This window comes from Ailuropoda melanoleuca, chromosome 3 (genome assembly GCF_002007445.2).
Source record: "Ailuropoda melanoleuca isolate Jingjing chromosome 3, ASM200744v2, whole genome shotgun sequence".
Lineage (NCBI taxonomy): Eukaryota > Metazoa > Chordata > Mammalia > Carnivora > Ursidae > Ailuropoda > Ailuropoda melanoleuca.
In genome coordinates, this window is record NC_048220.1 from 104,732,522 (window position 1) to 104,744,556 (window position 12,035).

General features: G+C 48.0%; 1 protein-coding gene across 1 annotated transcript in view; it reads left to right on the forward strand.

Annotated features, from left to right (window-relative positions):
* Window positions 1–12,035, forward strand: part of GLRA1 (glycine receptor alpha 1) — an 82,991-nt gene that overhangs the window by 52,137 nt on the left and 18,819 nt on the right. Inside the window, exons 4-5 of the mRNA XM_011226890.2 lie at window positions 7,955–8,178; window positions 10,891–10,973. Coding sequence (XP_011225192.1) covers window positions 7,955–8,178; window positions 10,891–10,973 — 307 coding nt within the window. The remainder of the gene's footprint in view (window positions 1–7,954; window positions 8,179–10,890; window positions 10,974–12,035) is intronic.

Here is a 12,035-nt window from a genome sequence, read left to right on the forward strand (position 1 = left end):
CTCTTTCCAGCTTAACATCCACCCCCAATTTGCACCCTTTGGCAACCAGTTATGATGCCACCTCACTGTTTAATATCCCAATTCAAAGTTCTCCACCTGCTACTGACTATAAGGATATGCATGAGCCAACCTGTCACGCGGGCTCAGTGGCATCCCAGTATACTACATCTACTATATTCCTTTCACCTACCCATGTAGGAACTTGGTTTAAAAAAAAAAAAAGGAACTAGAGAGGAAGCATGCAATCATGAAAAGAACGTGAAATTAGGAGCCAAACAGTTCTGGATTCATATCCCTGTTCTAGCACCAACTAGCTATGCAAGCATAGGCCAGACATTTAACCTCTATTTGACCTCTCTGCATTTCAGTTTCCTCCCCTGTAAAATGAGGATAATAATACCCAATGTGCTAGGTTGATGAAAGGTTTAGAGATACAATGCATATAAAGTTCTAGCAAATGCCAGACTCCCAGTAAAAGTAGCTGCTATTAGCATTTTTATGTAATTATTAAACTCACGCTGTGTTTTAGTGATCCTCTAAAGACAAACAAAGATGCTTAGCTTCACTGGTCCAAACCATCTACAGTTCTTTACAATACATGTGTCTCTGGTTGCATAAGATCCAAATGAGAATGCACCAGGCAGGGTGGTGACGTGGGAGAGGTTCAAGCCACAGAGCCGGCATCTGGAGCCAAGGAGTCAATGGGTCGGGATCTGGGGAGTCTGCCAGCACCAGACTTGAGTGTAGAGTGGATAATGAGTCAAATGTAAGGGTCACATCAGGAATGAGGTAGGAGCCCTAGTGGACTGCTGGACCCGGGGCAGAAGCTTTGAGTCTGTTACCCCTTTTAATACTTCCTGATATTTGCAGGTATCTGCAAACCCGCAGCTATGTAACTGCAGCCACAGGCAGCATCCGATGGCATTAAGGTGTCCTGAAATTCTCACTTGGGGCAATGCTAGGAGATCCTAGGCAGTGTAGTCTAGGACTTAAGTGCGTGGGCTCTGGCGTGAGCATCTTGGGTCCGGATGTCAGCTTCGGCACTTATTCGCTGTGTGATGGCAGAAACTGTACTTTCACCTCTGTGTGCCTTGATTTATCCAACTGTAAGATGGGAATGATAATAGGACCTACATCACAGGATTATTATGAAGATAAAATAACACACATCACGCTCTTGGCATCATTCCTTACACGTGGCAAAGTCTCAATAAACAATATTAGTATTATTTGCACCATTGTTATCAATTCTGGATCTACCAGTAATGTGTGGTGGGAACTTGAGATTTCAGGGCTTTAGTTTCCACATCTGTCCAGTGGGGATAAGAATCTTCTCTTCATGCCAAACGTCATAGAACAGAATTACAGTGAGGGTGTCTGAAGGACAAAAAGCAGCAACTAAAGAGGATGCATTATTAATAAAAAGAAGCCAATGCCGTGTACTACTTATAAGCAGACTTTGGAGTCAGCCAGTCTTGGATTCACGCCTCGGCTCTGTCACTAACTTTACACAAAGCCCTTGATATCCCCAGGTCTCAGTTTGTCTGTAAAATGGCATTACTGTGAGAATTTGGAGAGAGTGTTCACTAAAGCTCTGAGCACAGGACCTCGCACTTGGTCAGGATTTCGTAAACTCTGCAGTACCAATGAGCCAGGTCCTTACTCTCACAGAACTGGGAACGGCTGGGGTTGACTTGTCTGACAAATTCTTTGACTTTGGTTCCACAGTGCTTCTCAGAGGTCTGAGGAAGTGCTTGAAGGGCAGCAGATGGGAGAGGAAGCAGCAGCTCATGAACCAAGCCTAGGCATCCTCTACTCTGATGCCCCTGGTCCCTGGCTTTCAGCAGACTGGTCCAGATCTCATGCTAATCCCAAATTCCATCAGAGCCAAGTTCACATTCGAGCTTCTCCAAAGAGAGCAGAGCCTGCTCAATGGCACCTTCAACTTGGTTCTCCTTCTCCTGCCCTCAAAGGTGTACAAGGAGATAGAAAAGAAGTGGGATGGGGTCAAGATGTCTGTATGCAAGTCCCAGCTTAGTCACTGAATTGCTGTGTGGCCCAGGGAGAGTCCCTTTCCCTCTCTGGGCCGTGTGTAAAATGAAAAAGTTGAGAAAGAATTCTCCAAAGGTTCTTTCTAACTGTAATGTTTGACGATGGTGGTGATGATTCTCTCTTCTACCCCACTCTCCATTCCTACTGGCCCATATTGGACTGCCACAAATGCCTCAAAGCAGGGCCCCCTCTTCCTGTTTCTCTGACTTCCAAGACTTCATGGTCATTCCTGGCATACCTTCCTGAAGTCAAACAGAGATATTGCTCCATGGCTTAAGACCCCAGCGGTGCCCAACTGACTACACAATAAAATCCAAACCCCTTGGTTTGGCAGTTAAAGATACCACAGTCTCAAATCAAACCATTTCACAGCCTTATCACAGCAGAGTAGTTGAGAGCATGAACTTGTATAATCGGACAAACCAGATCTGAATTCCAACCTTACTGATTACTGTGTAAGTCTGGACAAATTACTTAACTTCTCTGAATACTTAGGTTGAAAATACCTGTTATAGGATTGTTTTAAAGATAAAATGAGATGAAATGTGTGGCATGCTTAGCACAATGCCTAGAACACAGTAGGTCCTCAATAAGGAGGACCTTTTATTACTTATACAGCTAGTGGTTGTTAAGCCGAACGGTTTGAATCCCCCTACCGCCACACCTCTGCTTGTGCTCTTCCTTTGACATGAGATTCCTTTGACCTGCAACTATATACATCCCAATCTAAACACTCCAAGGCCACACCCCAGTCCTCAAGTCCCGTCCTGCTCTGAGCCTGACTCCTCACCTCTGGACTTCTCACACATCCCGGGCCTCCTTTCCAGCTGAAATTAGGTAGAGTTCCCGTCTCAGAGCAACACCAGACCTAGAGATGCTAACTTCAGTAGGACGGAGCAAACTGAAAGGGGCTATTTCCAATGTCACCTTCTCTCTGAAAGCTGTTCCAGATTCATCCAACCTGGCTGGAAACAATCTCAATGGCTTGAGAGCAATATCTAATAGCAAAGTTTTAGAGCCCCTTTGACCTCTATCCCTGTCAGTTTTGTATGGTAGATATTTGTGTCCATATCTCGCCTCACCTGCTAGACAATTTGAACTGTCTGAGGGTATTAACCAAGACCTTATGCCCCCATCCTCACCATTCTAGGCCTAATACATGTTTATAGAGTAGAAATGAGTGTAAAGAGACACCCCTTGAGAGCCGGAATGCTAGGACCTAGGAAGGTCTAGGAATCTGGTTCTTTGTCCAGGGCTTGGGCGCTGGCTCTTGGCTCTGATTGCAAAGGTAACAACATCCTGCCCACCTACATCCCCTTCTCACCACCACACTCACGCGGGCTCTTTCCTACTAAAACACTCCGTGCTTCCTCTTTTGCCACAGTACAGAGTTTTGAGGAGTTTATTGGAAAAGGTTAGAATCTGAAATTAGACACGGTGGCGGTGGCAGCAGGGGGCAGATCCCACTGCGTGTAGCACACAGGAAGCCACCAATACTGTTTACTGAATGACAGAATGAGCGAATGAAGGGATTATTGCTCTCCCTTGGTCTTAGAAGCAAGGCGGTTGCCCAGTTACCAGAAAGCAGGCCATCAGGGATTCTCACAGGGAAGATGGGTGAGTTGATGGTAAAGACGACTGAGCTGGAGCTCTGGAAATCCCTCCCACCTCAGACTTCGATGGGCCACCCTGGAGAGCTGGAGCCCTGGAAGCCAACTGCCGGAGCTGGAACTGGAGGTTCTAGGGTGGGGAACTCAAACATAGTTCCTCTGGCCCCTGAACCTGAACAGGGCCCCCTGGCATGTCAAGCACAGACCAGTGTGATTGCAGGGCTAAGGAAGCAAAACAGCCTTTGGCTCTCAGCCTAGTACACCAATTACATCGATCTCCTCCAAACTGCATTTCCTACTGCTGTTTCCCAACCAGAGAGGAGGAAATCAATGCAACAGCTTGTTTGGGCAGCAGCTGCTGCGGGGCAGAGCGGGGGCTGCTGGGAGGAGGAGTCAAGCTGCCCGAGGACACCAAATACATGGTCCGGGTCTCCGGCTCTCACTTTTCATTAGCCATTTCATCGAGACCCTATGGCTTTTATTTGGTTTTTCTTCTTTTAAGGGATATGCCTTTACCTTTTTTTACCATCAACATGCATTTACTTTTATAATAAGAAAAAATACAATACTTTAAAAATATCAGTCATAAAATGCAAATGTCATCATGCCCTCCCCTAGTTAAAATTCTTCGAAAGCTCCACATGCCTCTCAGGATGAAGTCCAAATTCCTCAGGACAGTTAGCGAGGCCCTGCAAGCATCCTCCCCTGACTCAGCTCCTTGCTCTTCTTTCCGAAGGGCCATGCCCTCCTTTGCCGCTAGGCCTTCCAAAATGCGGCTCCTACTGCCCCAAAGCGCTTGTCCTCTTTGGCTCAACCGTATTTGGTCTCACCTTAAATATCACTTCTGGAGTCTTCCCTGACCACTAGTCCCCAGTGTAGCCGGACCGCCTGTCTTCTACACCTCCCTGGCACCCTGTACTTAATCCCCATGGGAGCCCTTGTCTCCGTGTGGTATCAACATTACACTTGGGCTCTGTGGTTGCAAGAATTTGTCTTTCTTGTTCTCAGCAGATTCTCCAGTGCCTAGATCAGTGCCTAGCACTCAGTAGATGCTCAGTTAAATGTTGCCGGAAAAACATTAAACTAGTAACAATTAGTTATTCAATTTGGAAGGGTTCTCATCTATCCTAACTCCCTTTAACACTAGAGAAGAAAATTCAGGTTCCAATCGTAGGTCCTTTACTGAATTGCTCTGTGACCTTAGAAAATGCCTTCCCTCTCTAGGTCTCTGTCTTTCCACTCTAAATGAGGAAAGCTGTTCCTGCTCGAACTTTTTCTGGCTTTGCCTCCTCCTCCTTCTGGGTGTTGGGTAGCTCCTCGGTGCACTGACTGGGGGGGTAGGTGAGATGGTGCAGGAGAAACATAAGGTCGGGTTCATCCTCTCAACCTGTTGCAATCAAGTGGAGAAGATAAGACACACACAGTGCTAAATGACATGTTTCCAGTGATTCTCTTTTGCTAGGAGATCAGAAAAGGAAGAGGCCATGGAAGCCTGGGGGCATCGAGGCTCCTGCGGGAGACAGCGCTTAAGCTGAGCAGGCAGAATTCATGGAGGCAGTGAGGACGAGAGAGGAGTATCCCTGGCGCACAATGGCTACCTGCCACTGTGGGACAGAACAGTGGGTGGGGCTGACATGCCCTCAGAGCCCAGCCCTGCCACTTACTAGCTCTGGGCCTTGGACAAGTTCCACAACCTTTCCAAACATCGGGCCCCTTCCCTTCACTACAGGAACTTGGATGTCTAGCTTGCAGGGGTTTTGCGAGGATTAAATATGTGTGACAGTATCTAGAACAGCGCCTGGTGCCTAACAGACCATTTTAAGAAATGCCACTCTCTTTCCTTCCTTCCAGCCATGTAAACAGGATTGACATGTCACTGGCAAGAATCTCGAAAGTGCAGCTGGGGTTTGGGGACTGGAGGCTTTTCCTGCCCAACCACTCATAGTCTGTTTCCTCTGACATGACTTGCCCAGTGTCCCATCACACATGCAAACACACGCACATAAACACGTGCACACACTTCACATAAAATCCAAGAGAGAAAGAGAGGCTACTTTTTTTTTTTAAGATTTTATTTATTTATTTGACAGAGATAGAGACAGCCAGCGAGAGAGGGAACACAAGCAGGGAGAGTGGGAGAGGAAGAAGCAGGCTCCTAGCGGAGGAGCCTGATGTGGGGCTCGATCCCACAACGCCGGGATCACACCCTGAGCCGAAGGCAGACGCTTAACCGCTGTGCCACCCAGGCGCCCCAAGAGAGGCTACTTCTTAATTCCCTGATCAGAGGCGGCCAGATTGGGAGCTGTCCATTACTGTCAGCAGGAAAAACAATGTATCAACATCCAGGTCTGACCTAGAGTTCCCCCTCTACCATGGGACTTATAAGACATGAGATTATGAGACCAAATGTCATTTTCTATGGGGCTTGAGGGAGAGGCTTCAATTAAATTATAGAACGATCCTATAAAATACCTTGGAACACTTTATGAAGCTATTGGTATTTCTGGAGGCAAACAGAATGAGGCATGTACTATGGGAGGAACTGGCAGAGGTGAGGGTGAGGGTGACGAGGAGGGTCGTTTGTTTTAGTCCATCCCTGCTGATGACAGATCAAGAGTGATTAGGAAAAGAAAATGTAGCATGATCTCATTTCTCCAGCACCTTCAGGGAAAGCAGCAGCAGGTGTTCCTGTGTGGAGATTATTCCTGGAAGGACAGCATTCAGAGCTGGACTTGAACCGAGGTTATTAATCTTTTGGGGAACTATACACCCTTTTGAGAATCCAACATAGACAGCCATGTTCTTCTTCCTGGGAAAACACAAATAAACCCCAAATTCTACTTGCAGTATCGTAATATTCATGGGTCCCAGGTTTACAGTGCCTCCCTGACAAAACTAAAAACATTTCTTCATGGAAATATTTCTTAACTTCCTGACCCACTTTCCTGGCACGAAGAACCACCCATAGCATGAACTGCTTCTCAGGCTCTGATTGGTTGCTGAATGGACTCCTTCAGAAATGCCAGGACCAGTTGAACAAATCCTCAGCTAGGAGTCAGGATTCTAGCACTCCAGAACCAACTCTGACCTGCCTTTTTTAGAGTGATACTGGGTCAGTCTTAACTCTCTGGACTTCAGTTTCTCCATCCAGAAAAGAAACGAAGGTGCTGGGGGGGGGGGGAATTTTGACTAGGATGGCAATTCCTAACATGCATCATGTACAAAATGCAAGATTTATGTGCCCAAAATAAATCAGGGAAATGTATATTCTATTCCCCTCTTGGAAATACATACAAATAATTAGCATACATACAAATAATTAAGGTCTCCGAGAAGTCCCACAATAAATAATCAGTTGCATTTGGTTTAGCGGAACATTTCCCTAATCAGTTCAATTGTGACTTTTGTTTTCATCAGAATAACCACAGTACAGGCCCATCAGAGAGGCATTAGACTTAGCACTGAGTTTAGAACCCAGTCAGATGTGACTCCACAATATCTATGAATCCTCCCCAGGGGCGCCTGGCTGGCTCCATCGGCAGAGCATGCAACTCTTGAACTCGAGGGCATGAGTTCAAGGCCCACGTTGGGTAGAGAGCTTGCATTAGAAAAAATAAAAAATAAAAAGAAAATCCTCTCCAAACAAATAAGTCAACATGTGTGATAGAAGGTTGCAGAAGGCTCGGATTGAAACAGAGTGGTATGAACCCCAGGACTAGCAGGGGCACCTCGGAATTCACTCGTCCTTCCTTCACCGCTTGGGAATTAATTGTTCTCTTCAGGCAGAACGGTCTGAATGCTCAAGCAGCAGCTTTTAGCCTCTCCCTTTGCTCCGTCAATCTATCTGGAATAGTGATTCTCAAACTTCCCTGTGCATGGGAATTGCTGTCCTGACGGCCTCGATAATAAAAGGGGGACTTCAACTTTACCTGTAATGTGCTATTTCTCTTGTAAAAAAAATGAAGCAAACGTGACGAAGTGTCAACAGGGTGAAAACAGGTGTTTATTACGTCCGGTGGAACTTTATTTTTAAAATTTTTCAAAAGAATACCATTTAAATAATCTTGGTTCAGAGCTGAATATACTTAATAGGGCACTGAGAGGATGTGCAGGGATGGTGCCCCTGACTTTTTTCCTGAGGCACAGACTTCATGTCTCACCCACAGAAGATGCAACCACACTCAGAATTCTCCAGAGGGGACTTCGGGGAGCACTGAATGAAAGCACCTGGGCCCTCGGAGAGTTGGCATCCCAGGGCCTAACCTGACTGCCTCCTTACCTCCCGGCTATAGGACTACAGGGTCAACATCTTCCTGCGGCAACAGTGGAACGACCCCCGGCTGGCCTACAATGAATACCCGGATGACTCCCTGGACCTGGACCCGTCCATGCTGGATTCCATCTGGAAACCTGACCTGTTCTTCGCCAACGAGAAGGGGGCGCACTTCCACGAGATCACCACCGACAACAAGCTGCTGAGGATCTCCCGGAACGGAAATGTCCTCTACAGCATCAGGTAAGCTCCACACCATTCACCCCCGCCGCCCTCCTCTGGGTGCACCTGGTCCCCCAGACTTCAGGGAGCAGACGCTATGAGGTGGGCCCAGCAGGGCTGCACAGGCCCGGGCAAGGGCAACCTCACACCTCTGCACGGCTCTGTAAATTATACTCACGGAGTAAGAATAACACACGGGGAAAGTCCTAGGGGTGAGTGGTTTGTTATAACCAGGGGAACCGAGGAAGCATCTTAGAGACAGAAGGGCTGAAGTTAGGCCCCTAAGTTTACCCAGCATTGCAATAAAACAAGAAGGGAAAAGAGAATTCAAAGACAGTGCTCAGCAGCAGGGGTGTTCAGTTACTCAGGATGAGTAAGTTCTAGAGAGCTGCTGTTCAACATTGTACCTAGAGTTAACAATACTGTATTGTACACATAAACATCTGTTTAAAGGCTAGATCTCATGTTAAATGTTCTTATCACAATTAAAATAGCGGGAGCAAAGGCACAAAGCCTGAAAAGTCATAGCAACTTCAACAAGAATGGGCCTGCCAGGCCTCTCACTGGTACAAACAAGCGAGGCCTGCTCCCTCCCTTCTTCGAACCCGTTCCATCCTCCATACCTTGCACTGAGTCTGTGACGCTGGGACCCCGTTCCCAGGTGGGAGGTATCCTACAGAGATACTGGTTAGGGGCAAACTTTCAGAGTCTCTTGGCAACTCTCCCCATGTAATTCCCCATTTCCTCCCCCAAGTCATGGAGAACATGACCAATGCCCATGCTAGATTCTTACATACGTAGCATTCGCTGAGAGTTTACGGACTAGGCTGGGTATTTTACATATATTATTTGTAATCCTCCTAACAATCCCATGAAATAGTTTCTATTATGCCCATTTTGCAGATTAGACAGGAAAGATCTGAACATTTAAGTGACTTGCCAAAGTTCCCCCAGCCACCTAGCAGCACCGCCAGATTCCAATTTGTTAATGAGCTTCCAACGCCCACTCAGAGCCTAGCAGAACATCAAACAGCATTCAGTAGGCACTCGTTTGATGAATGAATGAGTATGCGTTTATTTCAAAGAGCTTCAAAGGGACACTGGCCCTAAATGACTCCTCCTCCCCCTCCAGTTCTTTGGGGGAATAAATCTCTCTGCTTCCATTAAGAGATGAGCTTTAAATGTCCAGGCCTATGGGAGAGGTTGCAACCGTCCTAACCTTCAGATGTGACTGGACTCAGGCTGACTCCTGAAAGTAGTCCAGGTGGGAGAAGGGACTTAAGAACCTCAGCAAGGAAAGAAGGCACCGAGGAGGGGATGGCTGGGAGGAGCCAGAGGCAGACATGGCCTTCCTCACCCTGGAGCCCGTCCTGCGGTGCACACCCAGAAGGAAGGGTGATGGGCTCAGGATGGCCACCAGTGCCCTGACTGGCGGCACTGGAGAGGTTACCCTGCTTGGATTTTGCTGCTGCCAGGCTGGTTTGGTATCTCTACAAAGCTAAGCCCCATGCAACATGACAGAGGGACAAATCAGCAGAAAGTGATGTTCCCAAGGTCATTCAACTTCAGAAAATTAACCTAGTGTGACAGCTGCCCCACTTTGCAGCTTTTATCTTCAGAAATTCAACTCTGTTCACTTTCTCTTCACTTTCCCCCTCCCTCTCCCTTCCCTTTTCCCCCTCTTGCTTCAACCTTGTGCTTAAATGGGGCCCAGATCCAGAGCAGTGGGGGTGAACTGGAGGGAGGAAGCTGACACAGGGCCGTGCACTCACCATGTGCGGCCGAGGTGCCAGTGGCCAAATGTCACTAGACCGCCACCAGTGAGGTGCTTTCCAGGATAGCAGTGTCGGAAAGTAAACACATGAGCTCAGAATCCAACAGCCAGGAGACATAGTTTTGAATCCTGCCTTTGAGCCATCACACACTGGGTGACCTTACAGGAGTCCCAACGAATCCTTCTCTGTACCTGTTTTCTCAACTGTCAAATGAGGGAGTTGGCCTGATGATCTAAGCCTCTTTGGGCTCTGAGAGCCTTTCCTCTCTATTCTCTGCAGCAGGTACTCAGATGTGGGCACAGCCTTTCAAGCTGAAGCCTTGCATCCTAGCCTGAACTGGACTTTGCTTCTGTAAGGGGAATCCCTCTGGTTCTAAGGCTCAGCCTCCACAAGGGTTGACAACCCAAAATAGACAGCTCTCCCAGAAGCCTGGGGCACCCACCACTTCCCAACTGAGCCTAGCATGAGCCCACAGATGTGAGCCAGCTCTGTTTGGACACCCAGAAGGCAAGGGCCTCTTTAAAATAACGTTTGATGCGTCCAGTGTCTGAAGGGAGGCAGCAAAGAACCACTTGAAGCCCCTGCTACAGGTGCACCTGGATGCCTGAGGCCTAGGGCTGCAGGAATTCAGCTTCTGCAGAAGAGTGGGATCAGGGGCAGCGCCAGGCCTCCAGGCCTTTAGGCCACTTGCTGAAGGCAGATGTCTAGAAGCCAGACAGACTCCAAAGAAACCCAGAAGTTTCACTGACTGTGTGACTTTAGGCAACATACAGTATCTCTCTGAGCCTCCATTCCCGTATCTGGAATGTAGAAATATACATGTATTATTTCAATAGACACTAGTTCCCTGACCTCCTTGACCACTCTGAGATAACTGATTTTCTGGTAATTACTAGAACAGAGGCACAGCTTCCCTGGTCCGTGGCTCTAGCATCATTCAACTCCCTTCTCTTCTCAGAATCACCCTAACACTGGCTTGCCCCATGGACTTGAAGAATTTCCCCATGGACGTCCAGACATGTATCATGCAACTGGAAAGCTGTGAGTCCCTTGCATGCAGACTCCCCTTTACCCATGGGACCAGCAGAAATTCCCACACAGCTGCTCCTAACTGCTGGACCCAAGAGATGACTGTACGAGCCCAAAATACCAGGGGGGGGGGCTTTGCTTTAGAAAATGCATTGGAAATCTAAGCACCACCACCCCCTTACTGGCTGGCCGAGGCCCAGCTTTGGAGCCAGCAGTATTCTCCCAAGAGGCACTGTTCCATGTCCCTTGTGAATACGCTCTCTGGGAATGGAGGAGAAAGTGCTTGAATAAGTCATGGTCCTTGAACTCACAGGGATGCTCCCTGCAGCTGGGAAGATAGACAGCTAGCTGCACAAATAGCTCTAACACAGGGCAGCAAGTGGTAAGTGTGTTGTTGGAAGTCCAAATGCTGTGGCCTCCTGGCAGAAAGAGTGCTTCCTTCTGACTGGGAAAGAGAGGGGGCATTGGAGAGGGCTTTATGTAGGAGGTCACAAGTGAACCTACCGGAGAAGGGAGCTGACTTCTTTAACTGCCAACAGAAATAGATCCAATTTAAAATGTAGAATTAAATGGAGGGACATAGAGCTTCCCCATGGACTTGAAAGAGAGGCTGAAAGTACAGGAACCGGGGCAGAGGATGTAGGCTGCGTGTTTCGGTAGAGCACCACCTCTGAGGGGAACTGGTACCAGCCAACTCTGAACCTTGTGTCACCTGACTCAAGATTCAAGTCCTGGCACAGAGCATCTGACTGGTCTACTTGAGTCTTTATCTAACACCTTGGCTCCCAGCTGATAGTCTCAGAACAGCATTCTATGGAGTTGTTCCCCCGAGGAAGAGCTGCTGTGAGCAGAGGAGGAAGCTTGCGAAGATGGTACGCAGGCCAAATGGCAGATGTGAACTGACTAGCACCATGGGGGTAGGAGGTGGGGACGCAAGGACAAGCCAATGTAGGATGGTGGGAGGGGTAGGAAGTGAGGTAGAAGGGCACGGGGTAGATATAAACCATGACACCAGTTTTAACCTCCTTGGTTGCAGGGGAGGCAGGGAGAGGGGTGGAAGAGGAGTGGGGAGGG